This window comes from Vulpes lagopus, chromosome 2 (assembly GCF_018345385.1).
Source record: "Vulpes lagopus strain Blue_001 chromosome 2, ASM1834538v1, whole genome shotgun sequence".
Lineage (NCBI taxonomy): Eukaryota > Metazoa > Chordata > Mammalia > Carnivora > Canidae > Vulpes > Vulpes lagopus.
The window spans coordinates 129,456,908-129,474,698 of NC_054825.1; the positions used below are offsets into that span (position 1 = coordinate 129,456,908).

Consider the following 17,791-nt stretch of genomic DNA (forward strand, 5'->3'; position numbering starts at 1 on the left):
GTGTTTCCACATGGGAATTTAGGTTCCTTGACTTTCTGGACCTCAGTTTGGTTAGCCCTGCTCTGTGGGTACTGATGGATGAAAACGAAACAGAGAAACAGGATTCCTTTTGAGTGAAAGACCAACAATCCAATGCAACAAGCAAAAGTTTATTTATATTTAAAAAAAAGGAAAAGAAAAAAAAGAGACCAGAAAAGAAAAACCAACATCTTTTTACTACATTGTATAGATTAAGTAAAAATACCTGTATTCATATATATGTATATACATACTGCATATATATATATATACACATATACACACATGTAATGTAACATTCAAATTACATGCTTCCCAGGACAGAAGAAATTAGGACACGTTTCCTCATATGAACTTAAAACTCTACCACAATTTAAAATCACTGCAAGAAAACTCACTTCCTTCATCTTGTTAGACTTCAAGTATAGGAAGTTACCGAACCAGGATTTACACCTGGAAATCCCCTGCTATGCACAATACCAATGGACTGCCACAGACCATGAATCGGGGGTCTTCTGAGTTCCCCCACAGGCCTCCCTTCCCTACAGCTGTGTCACCTTCTACCTGAGATGAGCGGGGATATGATGCAGGGGGACAGTTCTGCAGGTGCCACGTGGACGAGCACACGGACATTGACACAAGAGCAACAGGAAGTGTCTTTCCATGAAAACAACATTGGCTGTAAAATGACTCGAGAAGAGGACTCCTTCCTCCCCTTTCCTTGCCAAGTGAAACACAAAAATTACTGGGGGGAAAAAACAGGGTGAAGCACCTCTGGCGATAATCAGCAGACAGCAAGGGACAGAGAGGGAGCGTTTCCTTCTCGACAGCTCCTGGCTGACCTGGATGGTCTCAAACACACCCTCTTCTGCAAAGGCACTCACATGTTGTCTGTTTATCAGTCATACAATGGAATTCCATACATGGGAGTCTTTCCTACAAATATCAAAGAGATGAGCTGAGGACATGGTCTAACCAGGAAAAGACTATAATAAATACACATTTTGGATAAATGTGTGCTTTTTTTTCGTTTTTTCTTTTTAAAGGATAATCTCATACTTTAGTTTAAAAAAATTCATTGAAAGTTAGAATTCCAGTAAGGAATCAGCAAGGAGCAAGGTGCCGGAGGATGAGAGATGGATCCAGAACAGAGAGGAGGGACTCTCGCTTCTCCAATGGCCAAAGGGCAGGGTATGGTCTGTTCTGAAGCCAGAAAGACCATTCACACACAGTGGAATGTGTGAGAGGGAGGAAGGTAGCGGCAGAGAAATTGGTGAAGCAGAAAGGAGGGTGGCGTCCTTCGGTACGTGGGCTCAGGGCGGGATGCACCCTGGGTTTCCCATGGGAAAGCTGGGCCACATCCCCCCGTTCTGCAGTCCAAAGAGACCCGCCCCGGCCAAAGGCTGCCCTCACCGGGACACCACCGAGCTAATGGAATTATAAGATGTGCCGCTGTTGCAGCTCGAGTCGTAGGTTTCCTGGCCATTGCCGTCGAGGTTGATTTTGAACACAGAGGATGCCTTCAGCAGAAAGTCCGCTGCGTCCCGACGCCCCAGCTCCCTCAGTTTGGACATGAGGATGCCAACTGTGCTCTCGGGATAGGAGGCCCACTCCCGGAGTAGGGCGTGCACCGGGCTGGGGAGAAACTCCTTGGGGGCCCCATTATTGGTGTTGTACTTGGCCACGAGGTCAGGGAGACCCAAGTTCATGGCGAGAAGGCACCAGTCCTTCCCCATGGGATCAGGTGGGTCCAGCAGACGACAGAGTTTCCTCCGGGTCAGGAGGTTCAGATCTGAGGCATGGATGTCCATCCCCAGGCTGGCCTGTGAGTACACGTCGTGACACCCAAAGCACATGATGCTGCTGAAGCTCTCCTTGTACCCACCCATGGTGTTGGTCAGTGAGGTCTCCTTCAGGGTCTGCGCACGGAAAAAGTCCCGTGGCTGGTAGATCATGACAGGCTCGTGGTGCTCTCGCAGCTGCTGGGGGCTCAGGTAATGCTTCACGGTCAGCAAGCCCGGGAGCGTGGTGGCCATGACGTTCTCCATGGTGCTGCAAACGGAGTCCAGCAGGAGGCAGCACTTTATCTTCTCCGTCTCCAGCCCTCGCACCTGGACCTCGATGCCCTGGCCATGGTTGACCAGAAGCACCAGCAGCTCGGCCCCACGGTTGGCGATCTTGCAGCCATTCACCCACAGGCGGATGTCCGCATCTCCCTCTGCGCTCTGCTGGTGGATCCACCGGCAGAGGTTCACCTGGACCTTGTGAAAGATGCCGCACGGGAAGGGGGTGAGGTACTCCACAGGGACGATGCGCACACCCCCGTAGACCCTCCCCTCATCCTCCTCGTCTGTCCAGGAGCGGTGCAGGTTGTCCGTCTTGATCAGGGCAGGGATGTCCACCATGGTCCCGCTGCTCAGGTCGCGGGCACAGATGTCCATGGCATCGAGGATCTGCAGCAGCTCCTCCACGTCACTGTCGGGCACCAGGCGCTGGACGTCCTCCACGGTGTAGCGGCCCCGGTAATGGTGCAGGGCCCGGGGGGTCTCCACGGAGAGCAGCTTCCCCAGGACGTTGGTGCAGAGCCAGCGGGGGTCCAGGAGTAACACATCCTGGACCGTTTCACTCTGCATGATGTTAATCTGCCAAAAGGGACAATAGGAAGTCACGCCTGGGGACCGAGAGGGCTAGTTGCCAGCTGCTCAGAGCACCAGAGGACCGAGCAAGGATAAAATCTGCGCACATGTTGCAAAAACTGACCCGGGCCATTCATGTGGATGGACCTCAGTAATCCAACAGTGGGCCAGAATACCAGCTTGAGAAGACCGTGAGAGAGACTCTGAAAAGCCTACCTTTGATCATTCAAAAAAAAAAGGGTCAATGTAATGAATGAAAGACAGGAGGGAGAGAGAGAGGGAGAGAGAGAGGGAAGGAGAGAGAGAGAGAGAGAGAGAGAGAGAGAGAGAAGCCAAATGCAATGAGTATGTTTTGACTGGATTTTACATCCCCAAATAAACACACGAGTGAATAAACACAGCTATGACTCGGATCAGTGGCAAACACTAGAACGAGAGCTGTAACTTCAATAGCAGTATTCTCTCAATGCTGTTTCTGGAACATAATTAATTATACTGTGGTAACATTGGTGACCCTGTTCTTAGCCTGCTGTCTTGTTCACATCCACTCCCTGATGCCTTCAGCTACACGTTCTGGGGACTCTTGGAGATTAATAGACATACCTGAGAAATGCCCACCAAGGCCAGGAGGGTGGGAGGCTTGCTTTGGCCCTGCATACTCTTGTACACATAAGGAAGGCTCTCCCCTTCTTGACACACACATGGTGCCACGAGATCGAATCCAATGTCAGAGGTCAGTGAGGTGCACACAGACCCTATCTCACCACATGCCGTCTGGGCATCCCTTTGCTAGCTAAAACCTGCAGACTAAGGTTTTAGTGAAGAACAGCGGTGCAATTGGGTCGTTGTCCGCCACATCTCCTCTGCTGGTTAAATTACCCTGAGTAAAACTGTGGAAACTATAAGGAGTTGCCAGCTTCGTCTTCTGGTCTCAACTGGGGGGATCCCTCACTGTCCCTCCTCCACCCTGTGCCAGTGGGAGAACAACCCATGGCTTAGGAGGCTTACGTGCTAAGTTATATAGGGCTGAAATGTCACAGTATCTGCAAAATAAGTAAAGCAAAGAGAGAGAGAGAGAGAGAGAGAGAGAAAGCAAATGGAGCAAAATATTAACAACTGGTTAATTTAAGCATGAAGTATATGGTGACTCTGAGTTACTTTTGCCGCTTCTCTGAAGGCTTGAAATTCTTCAAAAAAAGATTCAGATTGTTCTATTACTGCATCATGTAAAATTGTAATGCACAGAGAAAAGGTCTGGAAAGTGATACCACAGGAGGATGACTGGGGAAATGTGCCTAAGCACTGGGCCTTCCTCACTGGCGGCAGGAACAGCACTGCGGGAGGCTGGCAGCCATGCAGAGTGTGGTCATCTGACGGATTTCCCGCCCTTACTCCTACTGCCAAATCTTCACTTACTCCCTAAAGTCTCAAGGGCAAGGTGGGGCATGATGCAGAATAAAAGTGGATTATACCCTTGATCTAGAAACTGCTAGTCAAATACCAAAAGGCAAGGGAATCCTGGGCCAATGGGGCGTGCTTATTATTATGGTTAATCTTATCTTATAATAAGCATCTTATAATGTAAGCTTGGATCCCAGTCCTTGGATTCAATCACTGTAAAGTACTGCCCGGGGGGTCTGTACATCACCGGTAATTTCAGTGGAGTTCGGAGGCTCATGCTCTCACTGCTTGACACCCTAGCTCTCAGGGTCACTGGATTCGGTCATGATTTCAATCCTCTCTAATCCATACAAACTGGCCTCGAGGCAGAAGCAGCACTAAGCCTGGACAGGAAGTTCCTGCTGTCTACAATTCTCAGAACCGCCTCTGGGTTTTCATGTTCAGAGCTGCTCTTCATGGCCCAAGACTAGCCTAAACTGTCCCCTGATGTCACAGGATGGAGGAACACAAAGGCTAGGTCCCCTCTCTGGGGACAGAAATAGGATGCAATTAGATGCATTCCCACACCACACCCCAGTGCAGAATGCCACAAAGACAGGAGTAAAGAGTCCCACTGCTTGGTCACCTGCTGGGACACTGCTTGCTGGGTCTCAGTGTCTCCGGACATCCTCTCATCACTGCCTTTTCTCAACCATCTGTGAACCCAAGAGTCTGTCTGAGCACACAGCAGCCTATGCCAAGCAGCATGCAGGGGCTTCAGAAATCGCAGTGAAGCACCAGGTGCCCCAGGAGGAGAGAGGAGAGGCCCAGTAACCCAGCGTAGCAGGATCAGTGCTCCCTAACTCATACAAGATGTAAAACAAACAAATCCAAGCAAAACCACAGGACAGCTCTCAGGGTGTGTGTGGGGGGAGCAGAGACTGCAGGTCAGAAGATCACCTGGGCTTCCGTGTGACAGCCACGTGTCTGGATAGATTATGGGTCCTGGGGCTATTTCCACTCTGCCTCTCTAGCCCCAAAGCACCTTCGGAGTGGGGACGGAAAAACATCCCCAACGCCACTACCCCAGCCAGGCCCCAGCCCCTACCTCGCCAGCACTGTGAAGCTGCTGGGCTATGCGCCGGAGGTCTCCCTCTCTAGCCAGGGGGTTCAGCTGGTCTTGCACATCGTACACAAACTGCTGCAGAGACATGAGCTGGTTGGGCCCGTTGAGCTTCCTCCAGGAAGGCAGAGTGGAGATGATCTTCTCACACAGGTGGGTCATCGGGGGGCAGACCTAGAACGTGCAGGGCAGGACATATCAACATGCAGCCGACAGGGGCTCCCCAGGAAAAGCCCAGGTAGAAAGGACGGCGCTCTTTTCTGCACTGTTGCAAGAAATACTTGGGACGAGTTAGTGAGGTTTTGGGTACACTGGGCCAGTTCTTTTCTTTATAGTGTTGCCTCCAAGCAAAATCCATTTATAAGCATAAAATGGCATAGATGCTTTCATTGCTGCTGCTAATGGAGAAGAGTGGGGAGGCTTCATAACAATCCTTGTGGACTATACAGACTCCATCACAGTGCTCCTTGGCCCCTAATGCTCTGCTCTCTCCATTCCTCCGTCCCTCCCCTGGAGTGACTCCTTTAGCTAGAACATGGTCACTTTATGAGCAAAGGGAGAGGAAAAGAGAGTAACTATCATTAGCAATACTGGGGTGGGTTTTTATCAGCAAATTAGGTATCCGTGGGACCATTGTGAAAAGTACAATTTAAATTAGACCAATTCTTGGTAATGGGCTTGAAATATATTTTTTTCTTAAATTATTTAAACAAATTGTTAAAAAATTTTATTTGACTATAGTCCAAATGCAATGTTACGTGAGTTTCAGGTGCGTGACACAGGGACTGGACAAGTCGTAGGTGACGCTGGGCTCAGCACACAAGAGTAGTACCTCCCTCACCACACACTATTACAATATGACTGACTCCATGCCCTATGCTGTGTCTTTTATTCCTGTGATTTATTCATTCCGTGATTGGAAGGTTGCATTTCCCACCTCCCTTCACCCATTTTGCTCATCCCCTCCTTTCCCCTTGAAATAGGTTTTTAATCTTTCAATTTGATTAACTAAATCATGTGTATGACAGACTCCTATAATCCGCACACCATCCTAATTAAAAACACCTGCCATACACTGCCCTGCATCATTTATCAGGCAGTCCCTTCTCGAATTCTACCTTTATGTCAAGCAGCATCCCAGCATCCAGGGGCTGCTGGAATCACAGTCAAGCACCAGGTGCCCCAGGAGGAGAGAGTCAGCTAAATCCCACTCCCTATTCATAAAATAAAATTCCCAGGGAAACAGGCAGTCTGCGTGATGGGTTCCACCTGCTTGGCCTCAGGAGCTGAGGGTGGGGGTTGTGAAGCAAACAATGTCACCAGGCCCTGGTTCAAAACTCTCCAGGGACTCCCCGGAGCCCAGGGCAGAGGCCCTACTGCCCCCTGGTGCGGAGGTGCTGGGGTCCTTCACAGACCACGTTCCCGATCACCATCCCTGGTTTCTGTGACTGGGTTCCTGTGAGTGCCACTACACGACTCCCCACTGACTGGGTTGAGGGCCAGGCTTCCGGAGGGCCCTGAATCTTCCTCAAGATTCCTAAAGCACACGTGGCTGGAGTATGGTGGTGTGCACAGGAGCATCTCCCAGCACGGAAGCAGTAAGCTTTCCCTCGAGAGAGGCCACCCACCACCAGGGCTGGGACACATGCTCTGCATTCACATCCAGGCTGGGGCAGCAGGAACTTTCCAGGGAGCATTGTGCCCTTGGAATGCTAACCCCTTTCCCATCAGCTTGGGAGAACTTGCTGAGTATCATAGATTAGCAACCTTTTACGGGTCAGAGGCACAGAGAATACTTTTTCTAGTCTATTTCACCTTTTAACTTTGTTCATGGAATTTATTTGCCAGAAAAGAAATGTCAGCTTTTATGTTGTCAGATAGGTATGCTATCTTTGAAGACTTCTAGGGTTCTCTATATTGCTTGAAAGGTTTTTCCAAGGCAGTACCACATTGTTTTAAAAAGACATTCAAGATATTGTGGGCTTTTTTCTTTTTGACATTTAAAAGTTTTTATCAACCTAGAATTTATTTTTGGAATTCACAGTAAGTAGAATTCAATCTCGTTTCATTCTAGACTAACAGCCAGTTGTGTCAGATCACTGATGAGATATTTTTCTCAAAATTTCAATCTCTGTTTTCTATTAAGTTTCTATAGATGTTGGATTATTTCTACAGTAATTTATTCCACTTGTTCAGTTACTGATTTTGGATTTATTAATTGCACAGCCTTTATAATAGGTTTTATTTATGCTTCCACTGAAATTTTAAGGTAAAATACCCAACCCAATTGTCTCACTCTCAGGAGATGCATGCTGGGACTGTACCAAGCTTACACAATATGGGAAAACCAAACATTGAATAAGATCTTGCTGCCCAAGAGCCCAGTGTCATCCATTTGTGCATCTATTATTTTTATGTCCTTCAATAAATTTTGCTGGTGATGGTTCTTCTATTTTTCTGCATTTTTTTTCTTTTTTTAAAACTTATTATCTGAGAGAGAGAGAGTGCAAGTGCATGCACAAAACTGAGGGGCAGGGAAGAAGGAGAGGATCCTCAAGCAGACTCCAGACTGAGTGTGGAGCCCGACTCAAGGCTACATCTCACGACTCATGAGATCAAGATCTGAGCTGAAGCCAAGATAAGGCACTTAACCGACTGAGCCATGCAGGTGCCCCTCTGCATTGTCTAACTATTTCACAATAAGTCACTTCTGGGTAGGTTCTATGATTTGTTTTTTTGTTTTGTTTTTTAGATTTTATTTATTTATTCATGAGAGACACAGAGAGAGGCAGAGACATAAGCAGAGGGAGAAGTAGGCTCCCTGTAGGGAGCCTGATGTGGGACTTGACCCCAGGACCCTGGCATCATGACCTGAGCCAAAGGCAGATGCTCAACCACTGAGCCACCCAGGTGTCCCAGGTTCTGTGATTTCTAAAAGGCCGTGCTACTTGCAGACTGGCCACAAAAGCTGTCAGAATCCTACACACTGTAATGTGGCCCCTATGCCCATAACCCCCCTCATCTCCAGGCCACCTCCGTATTCTCATCCTTCTTTCCTCCTCCCACAGCAAACATGGCCGTGCAGCTGCCTCCTACCATGACCCCTGGGAACCAAACCTAACCAAGAGGACAGCACAAAGAGGCCAGCTCCGGGGTGACCGGATGGTCTAAGCAAAGGTGGGCCTGCAGCCTCCCAGCACACTCACCGAGACAATCTGGCTCCGAATGTCTTGCAGGTGACTTCGAAGTACTTTCATGTCCTTAGAGCCCGAAGCGCCAGCATCCAGAACAAAGAGCTTGTTTGAAATATGGAGATCGTTCCCAAACCTAAGGGAAGAGCAGTGGCCTCATCAAGGTGATGCAGTCCCACCAGTTGTCCCCACAGACGGCAGGCTCCTGCTGGCCTGAAAAGCTGGTCTGAAGCCAGAAAGTTCTTATGACCTTGCAAAGGCCACCCCCTTCCTGCTGGCTTCTGTCACCTTACACTGGGTGGTGACCCCCACGCTCCGAGTCCTTAGGACGGTGGTGGAGGGGTGGGGAGTGGCCCCAGTTATACCAAACAGCAGGGACACAGTATGGGAAGATTTCAGAACAGGTGAGGCCTATGCTGTTACCTTGCAGGCTAGGAGGACAGTGGCCACCGCAGGGCGATGGAGTAAAAGCAGAGAAAGGGCAGGACAGCCACACCTTAGATGGAAAATATCAGTACGAGCCCTCTTTTTCCTGTCAGGAGGACTACGGGAAGTGTCTGCAGTAGATGAACCAAGAATTTGAATTCCCAGCAGAATATATAGAGCTGCAGCTTCAAAATTATTTTGACAGACACTAAGTAAAAATACACATTTCTACATTGTGACCTGTGCACATCCATCCTGATAAATGAAACAGAAGTTTTACAGGAATATTTGCCAGGAAGGTCCCCCTCCGGCCCATCCCCCTTTCCAGACCAGGTCGGTCTGACCAGTGACTGTCACGAACCACTCATGAGTGGAAACACAGACTTTGAGAAATACTGCTCAATGGGAAGAAGACAGTCATCGGAGGAGCCAAGAGGTAACGCAACAAAAGAACTGAGGATCTATGTCAACTGTGGTAACAACAGTGGATGACATTGTAGGACATGACTGACATTCACTACGTGTTGGACTTAGTCATCTTTTCTCACCAAAGAAATAAAAAAAGAAGAAATAGAGAAAAGAGAGAGAGATGTGAGGGGATGTATGTGCTCACTAACTAGATGGGCGCAGTGTCATCTATCCGGTCACCACAATGTGGACATGAAATCTCTAATACTGTTATTTGTCAATTATAGTTTCCTCCATAAAGTGGAAGATTAATGTATGAAACACTTAACAGAAGCTCCCCCTGGGCAGTGGTCCCAGGAAGTGAAGAAAGAAGAGCAAAGTCTGTGGGTTTTTTATCTTGTGCTCTTGATGTCTGTTGCATTTGTTACAATTTCAATTCTTTCTTAAAAAAGACTCTATTTACTTATTCATGAGAGACCCACACAGAGAGAGGCAGAGACACAGGCAGAGGGAGAAGCAGGCTCCCTGCAGGGAGCCAGATGTGGGACTCCATCAGGATCAGGACCTGAGCCAAAGGCAGATGCTCAACCACTGAGCCACCCAGGTGTCCTTGTTTTCATTGTTTTGATAAAAATAAAAACTATATCACAAAAGCCAAGCCAGCACAGGAGGCCTCTGCTCCCTGTGTCCGGGGCCCGTGAGTTCCGTGGATGGCCCTGCATCTAGCGACGCCCTCACCTGTTCTTGATCTCCTTCAGTAAGGACGTGTCCTTGTCATATCCGAACTCGCCTCCCGCTGGCCGAGGCACGTTCATGATGTCAGCGTGGGTGGCCACCAGGACGACGTGCAATGGGTTCTTCAGCTTGCCGCCGAAGGCTGGGGGCAGAAAGCAGATGTTCCACAGGTGGGTCCTCCTCCCTGGCTGCCGGCATCCCCAGGTGGTGAGGGGACACCGGCCTCTGGGGGTGCAGCCTGCTCTCAGACATGAGGGCCCCGGGCCTGCGGTGCGGGGTGACCCCGAGAAGGCCTAGGTCTGGACAACCTGGGGATGAGCCTGTTCACTGGACCTGGGAGAGGCTGCTCAGAACTCCTCCAAGTGGGCCCTGCTTGTCTGGTGAGGGGAAACCTAACTCTGGTCTTTATAAGACAAAGAAAGCCCTCTGAATGCAGAAATAGCCAGTGAGGCTGGGACAGTCCCCTGAACTGCACAGAGGTTTAGGAAGAAAACATCAAAAAGAATGTGAAAGAAAGAGGCAGAGCCGGGTTACCCTGAGGAGGTTAAGGCCAATTATTTGATTATTATCTGATTTTCAAAGAAAAAAAATTGATAGTCCAGTTTCCAGAAAAGAAGGCCACTCCTTTTTGTTTTGTACAAGGGAGCAAAGGAAGGTTCCATGCTGCTGGTCTGGAAATAAAGTTAAGGTAACACGTCCACTCCGTATGGTCCCTTCAGTTGTTGATGGAACTACAGAATGAAGGAGGGCTCATTCTGCTTCTCCATCATGTACTGTCAAGGTGGAGGCGCAGAGGCCATCAAAGAACAAATTCCACTTCCACCAACAAAAGTGACCACAGTTCTAAGGTGCAGGGAGAGAGCCAGAAACGACTCTCAAGGAATTGCTCAGACTCGGTCTCTGAGGCAGGTCTCCTGGTCTTTGTAAAAACTCCCTATGTACGAAGGGGGCAACTGATTCTTGGGAACCGGCCAGAGGTAGGATCTTGCCACAGGAAGGAGAGGCCAAAGGAGCCTTGCTGCTGGCCCCGGGCTGTAGTTCCACCAGGGCGGCTGCAGGGCCCTGGGGAGGGCACAGTGGGGTGTGCTAGCTCACCTATGGGTTCTTCAACTGGCACCAGAGACTTCAGGAAATTCAGCCAGAAAATCACTTGGTTCAACTGGATCTCGTAGGGCTCTTCCAGGCTGAAAACGATGATGTGGATGGACGTGGGATCGTTTGCAGCAAAGTAGTCATAACAGCAGAAGTATACAGGATTGCCGGAGAATTCCCACACACTGAAATCACCGACTCCTACGGAGAGAAGATTACTACCTGAAACAGCAACAGCCAGTCACCACTGTCCTGAGCACTTAGGGACTGTGGAGAGAGAGAGCACCGCCCTCAGCATCTGCCCATCTATCTACGCACCTGCGAGACACACGCACCTTCGAGACACACATGTTCCACCTTCCCCACAGGGACAACTCCCCACAGGGAAGGGGTCAGAGCCAAAGGCTGACCTTGGGTCTCCGTCAACATACACACACAGACTGAGAACGTGTGTGATAGGATTCTACATCCTCAAATAAGTACAAATTCTTTTCTGAACACAACGGGCTATATAATGTGGAACAGAAAAGTCACCAAGATATGTAATTTAACTTTGGTTCAATAAGGATGACATTCACCTTCCACAGGTGAGCAAGCAATCTGCTCAGGTGGGTCCGAAGTGAGCAGGCTACCTGTGCAGGTGAAAGATGCAAGAGCTGATGAGCAGCTCTGCCTCTGCAGGATGTGGGCAGCACTGTGAAGGGTGGGCTTCTGAAGGCCACCCAGTGTGGGGGGCGGTGGAGGGTGGAGCAGGGTCGAAGGTCGACCCTGCCCTAGTGTTGGGGGCAGCTCTCCCTCATGCCTGAGCAATGGAGGCCTTTCTTGGAAGTGACTGTGGGTGAGGCTCAGTGGTTTCTAAGGCACCTGGAATTTCCCAGTGACCCTCCAGACACATGGGCACCCCTGGCCCTAATGGCCACATCCCAGCAGGACAGTGACCACCCCCTCCATGAACCCCTGGGGTGACCCGGCAGGCCCACTTATGTTGTAAGATTTCAGGATCCCTTTCCCTCATTTTTCCTTTTGGTGTTTATTTTGGGCCAGAAATTCTTCAGTCAGTAGTCATTTTGGGAGGTCCAAGGGCTCTTCTGGGGCCTCCTCCAGGAGCATAGGACTCTATAAATAGTCTGGCACCTGAGGCTTTAGTGTGCAGGGTTCTGTGAGCACGGGGAGCATGGGGAGCCTGACCCGGGGCGGGGAGGGGTTGGGGAGGAGCCGGTGAGGGCGGGATGGGGGGACAGGCCGCGCCCCCCCCCCCCCCCCCCCGACATGCCAGCTCTGCTCCGGGAGCTCAGAGAACACTCAGCTTTTACAAGAGAAAATGCCCATGGACTTAATTCCATTTCACTGGGGCCAGCGGTCCTCCCAGCGGGGTTCCCGGACCAGCAGCAGCATCACCTGGGGACCCCTTGACCCACTGCCTTGGCAGCTCTGGGCTGCTGCGTCTACACGTGCCCCGCAGGGGATCTGCTCCCACACTGTAGATGACGAGCCTCTGCTCTAGGTACACACAGTGACAGTCTATGAGTCATGGGCTTTGGGTCCTAGAGAGCCCACGTGAAGCTGCACCGATTGGCATTTTCTGAGCACCTGCTCTGGGCCAGACACTCGGCCAGGCGCTCGAACGAACCTACAGTTCCTCACAGATAAGTCTCAAAGGAACTGCCTCATCCCTGCTCTGAACCGTGTCTCAATAAGGCGGGGGCTGGGGTTCAAGTGACACAGGCCACCTGGGAGCCCCGGGAACCAGGGGGCACTGCACAGGCGACTGAGCAGTTGCCGGAGAAAGTAACCTTCCCCGGGCAGTATTTAAAGCTTCGTCTCCTTGAAAATGTTTGAGAGCAAAGATGTACTTGACATTGTGCCCGTGGGGAAATCGCCGGTGCCTGCATCACAGCATCAGCCATGTGTGTAGACGTATTCAAGGAGGGCTCTTCCCACGCATGGATTTGTCAAACTGCTAGTGGGATTGTGTTCTATAAGGTTGCTCATTCAGATAAATATTGGGCTCTGCTTAGAAAACGTATTGATTTGCTCAGTGGTCATTATTAAGTGCCTACTGTGTGCCCAGGGCTTTCCTAACTGAGGGAGTAGGTGGGAGATAGGGGGGTTAGTTTCACTCTTGAGGGATGTTAAGTGGCCAGGCTTCACTGGGTCACTCCCAAGGTCACTTTGTGCGGCTCTTCGTCCATCCTTGTGGGGCCATGACACATGCAGCAGGCCGGGCTCCCTTGGGGGGTGACTTACAGTTCCCGAAACAGACAGCGCAGGCACTCCCTCCCCTGCGGGGTGGGTGGGCTACCTTACCGTTCAGGTAAGCATTCTGGATGTCAATGGCCTTCGTGGACTGGTCGTCAGTCGCACAGTGCAGGTGCGGGGGTGGGGCCACCAACACCCCCAGGGTCCCTCTGGTGAGGCCTGGCTCGAACATCATGCTGCGGCTCCTTACACTCACGTGCTCGCAGCCCGGATACAGGTTGCTGATGCTCACAGAGACTGTGGGTGGACAGGAGGCAGTGAGACCCGGGCAGCGGGCCTGCCTGTGCCCCTCCCGCGTGCCCACTCCCCATCCCTTCACGGGACACTGTCATCCCCACCCTCTGCTGCTTGGGGCTGGGCCCTGTGGACCCCCCACGGGTGCCGGGGACAGTGCTTCAGGGCTGCTGCTGCTCCTCCCACGTCCCTTCCCTGCCCTGCTCTGTGCCCCAGAGGCCCACCCGGGGGCTGCACCTCCCAGGCCTGCCTGCCACCTGGGCTTCTGGTTGGGGTCAGCCCCCAGGGGCACGGGACAGGCTGGGGGAGAGGAGGCTCAGATACCACCTCTCCCTCCCTCCCTGCTGCTCCTCACCCACCAGTGGGGTGTCTGTGATCCAGATCCCTGAGCGGCTTCACCCCTGCACTCCAGCTTTCTCAGGAATAGGATTTCTTCCTCCTATCTTTCTGCCTGGGGAGGGAATGGCTTCCCTCCATTCCAGGCCTTGGATGCTTCACTGTCTCTGGGATGTTCCCAAGAATTTTGCCCATTTTGTCCTTCCGTGAATGTCACCCTGGACCCTGACTGATGCAGATGAAGCAGTTGGACTCTGGTCCCTGATATGGTGTCAGGTTGACTGCAAAACAACTGTACACAGTAGCAGGCCAGGCCTGTCCAGGGAGAGCAGACAGGACTGGGTAAGTGCTAGGCATTCCTGAGCCTCACTGAATTCTCATTAGGACCACGTTTGTATGCAGCATCATAAAAATAACTTATTTCACAAGGAGACACTGCGAGCCTAGAAACCCCTGATTCTGGCTAACTGCTGCCCCCTGGTGGTGAAGGGTGGTAGGCTTGCGGGGAGCCCCCCTTCGACCTGGCCACCCCGCTCCCCTGTGGGGACAGCGGCAGCGACCCTGCAGCGCTCCCCAGGGACACTTGACCCTGCTCGCCACCCCCTTCCCGCCGCAGCCCCACGAGGCCTCCGCTCCCACACTCAGCGGGCCCGAGACCCGACGGCCCAGCGGCTGCCTCGGAGCCAGCTAGACCCCCGGGTGCCACCGTCCTGCGTCCTGCTGGTGGCCCAGCCCTTCTCCGCAGCATTTTCAGGGGTTTCTAGTGCAAACAAACTTCCTGCTGTTTGGGTGACAGAAATGTGCGCGTGTGGCACATTTATATCTGATATCAGATATAATGTAAAGTGGTGCACCCAGGGCTTCCAATTTTCTACAAAGAGCTTCAATGTTCAACTTTTTGGGGGACTGAGCTTTGAATGTCAGCAGTGAACACAATTTTCCCACACATGACACAGCATAGCAGCGGCCTGGGCCCCGAGTTTCAGCGCCTGCCTGAGGCAGACACGCATTGTATCTCCGAGCCCGGGATTACTTTTCTCTAAAGTTGGGTTATGACACAACCTCACAATGTCATGAAGATGCAGTGTAAGGACATGTGTACACCACGTGAACCCGGGTCAGCACAGATGATGTCAACCACACACACGGCTTTCCACGCTTCCTTGCTTCTAGGTTTTACTGTGGCCTCCCCAAGGAGCAGCCACTTTGCCAGCTGGACATCCTTTTGGTGCCCCCTTGGCCTTCTCTCATGTCTTTCCAGCATTTGTCACTTTCTTCAATCTTGCAAATTGAAGTCCCCCCCACTCCCCCCAAGGGGACTTCTTTTTACACAAGTGACTGTGGAGAGCAAAGCTGTGCCTCCTGAAAGAACAAGGCTCTCTAATCCCAGGGGAAGAGAATATAGAGCTTAAGGGGTTCCTCCATCCAGTTCCTTCTGGTAGCAAAGCCAGCGTCCTCGGGGATGCTTGGGACACCAGGAAGATTCTGGAATGGATTCACTGGGGATACTAGAGAGAGCAGTATTTACCTCCTACCAGTCCTGTCAGGGAAGCCTGACCCCGCTAACCTGTTATCTTGACAGAAATGTGAGGGTTTGGCCTGGAGACGCAGCTCTGAAGCAAGGGTGGTTGAAAGAACAGAAGTAGCCTCCCCAGGAGATCTGCTTCTTTGGTCCAGAGCAGACATTGTCCTCAACAGAATCTTCTGTCATTTAGCCCCACGACCCAAATCTCTCTATGCACTGGCTGAAGGACACTGCTACACATGGTGACCTTGGCGGATAATGTGGCCTTCGAGCCACATCTTATTAAGAATCTACTTCCAGATTCTTCCAGATATGGAAGATGAGTGGTGGGGGCTGAACAGGAGAAAACATCTGTCTGTGGCTGGTTCAGTGTAGCTCCTGGGCTCCTGGCATAATTGTCATACTCAGTGAGGACTTAGACATTCCAGATCAAGATCTAAATAGATCTCTTTGTCTCTGTCTCTGTGTCTCTCTCACACACACTTGGAAACACTGGCCTGGGCCACACAGAGGCAGACATTATGTATGGAAGACTGCTGGCTTCAGAGGAGGTGCAGGCCATCCGACATCTCCAAACTGAGCCACAATTAGAGAAGATAACCTAAAAGACAACCTAAAACGTGTGCCTGAAAATGCCCTTATTCCAGCCAGAACTGCAAGCATCGCCACCAAGCACCAGCTCCAGAATCAGATGTGCCACGACCTTCTAGCTGGGTAACACTGGGCAGCCCACTGAACCCCTTGAGACTTCAGTAACACGCTGGGGAGCTGCCTGGATGTTGTTGCATGGATTCATTGAGGCACCACAGGGCCCACACTCTGTCCTCGTCCTGGCATACAGTGCTCAGGGAGCACTTGTACGATGGAGAAGCAACACTGTACTCCTATGAGTTATAAATCCATTGTGGGTATTATTTCTTCACGTGGTGACATGTCTACTGCTGTTCAGAGAAAAGAAGTTGAAAGGGGCACGTGATTCTCAGGTGCCACCCCTTAGCCCCAAAGAATGCTCCCCACACACCCTCCCTCGTGGAGGGAAGGATGAGGTAGAAACAAAAGTCTAAACCATGGTTTTCAACGTGGGGAACTGACACATCTGGTAATGTCAGGTACGGAAAATGAATCCTTGCAGAAAATTGTGACTGAGGAAACTCCCTGAAGAGATATACTCTTATCTTTGCAACATGTAATTCCCGCACTTGAGGGGATTTGGGAGAAACGACATCCCAGATGGCACAATTCCTGGTGTGCCCTGTAGTTGCTTCTCTGGGCTGGTGGGGAGCGGGGAGGACAGGCACGCTGAAGCTCTGGATGTGAAAGGACCTATGACCCTGTCCAAGAAGGAGGGGGAGGACGGCAAAGCCCGCCTCCCAATGGGGCTCCGAGGAGTGGACGGAACAACCATGGCATCATCAGGGGCCTTTCAAAACCACAAAGTGACTTTGAGACGTGCGGGGATGGAAGTGACCTCTGCTGCTGTGTTCTCCAGTTACTGTGTGCACCCAGCATTCCAGGAAGAAAGCCCGAGGGGGAGAACCCACCCGGGGACCAATATTCCCTGTGTGCAATCTGGAACCCGTATCCATCCACTGGGTTTGTCTGCAGGGGCTGAGCACCCTGATCTATGATTGTTACCCACGTACGAGGTATGTTTTATTCCACCCCACTGGATCTAAAAGAGATTTGTGTAATGTGCACATAATGTGCAATTCACCATGTGAAGCATTTTAGAGCAGAACACGACACCATCCTGTGATTTGCACATTTGCAGTTTGGCCCTTTGCGTCTGTAACCGTGATTTCAGGGAGGCCCCGGCCTTGCATCCGCAGTGTAGGCCAGGAGGGTAGACGTGGGGCCCACAGCCGGGTAAGACCATACCTAAAGCCACCAAGACAGTGAAATGTGGTCAGCACAAGCCAGGTGACCGAAGCCAAGCCACCAGTCCTCCTGGGCCTTGACAGGAACGCCCAGCGAAGCAGGCACCCAAGGGAGAGACAGGAGCCGGGGAGACGGTGCCTACCTGCTGGCTTGGACGCCAGGGGCGACGGTGGGAACCTGGTGGAGTTGGTGGAGGAGAGTCTGGGCCGGCGTCTCCTGAAGAAGCTTCTCAGCAGCCCACACTTGAGAGATTCCACCAGGGTGGTCTTCCCAGAGCCAGAGTGGCCGAACAGCTTCAGCTTGATTCTGGACTGGAGGTTCTGTGTGGGTCGCAGTTGCTGGATGAAGAGTCCCCGGTGAGCATCCTGAGCACAGAGGGACAGGGGCCAATGAGCCACAGATACAGAGAAGGCTCGGAGCAGCCTGCCAGTGCTGAGTCTCACAGTTTGGGAGTCTCACCATGTCCTTCCTCCTCGGGGATTTTTTTGTGATGAGAAGCTTTAAGAGTTACTCTCTCAGAACTTTCTAATACGGAATACAGCATCAGTAG

General features: G+C 51.3%; 1 protein-coding gene across 6 annotated transcripts in view; it reads right to left on the bottom strand.

Annotated features, from left to right (window-relative positions):
- Positions 1-134: 134 nt before the first annotated feature.
- Positions 135-17,791, bottom strand: part of DAPK1 (death associated protein kinase 1) — a 170,188-nt gene continuing 152,531 nt past the window's right edge. For all 6 annotated transcript variants that reach the window (XM_041742461.1, XM_041742460.1, XM_041742459.1 and 3 more), the window contains exons 20-26: positions 17,384-17,606; positions 13,317-13,505; positions 11,013-11,210; positions 9,921-10,059; positions 8,364-8,484; positions 5,143-5,331; positions 135-2,660 (exon numbers count right to left, since the gene is read on the bottom strand). In XM_041742461.1, the coding sequence (XP_041598395.1) occupies positions 1,428-2,660; positions 5,143-5,331; positions 8,364-8,484; positions 9,921-10,059; positions 11,013-11,210; positions 13,317-13,505; positions 17,384-17,606 (2,292 nt within the window). In that variant the 3' untranslated portion in view covers positions 135-1,427. The remainder of the gene's footprint in view (positions 2,661-5,142; positions 5,332-8,363; positions 8,485-9,920; positions 10,060-11,012; positions 11,211-13,316; positions 13,506-17,383; positions 17,607-17,791) is intronic.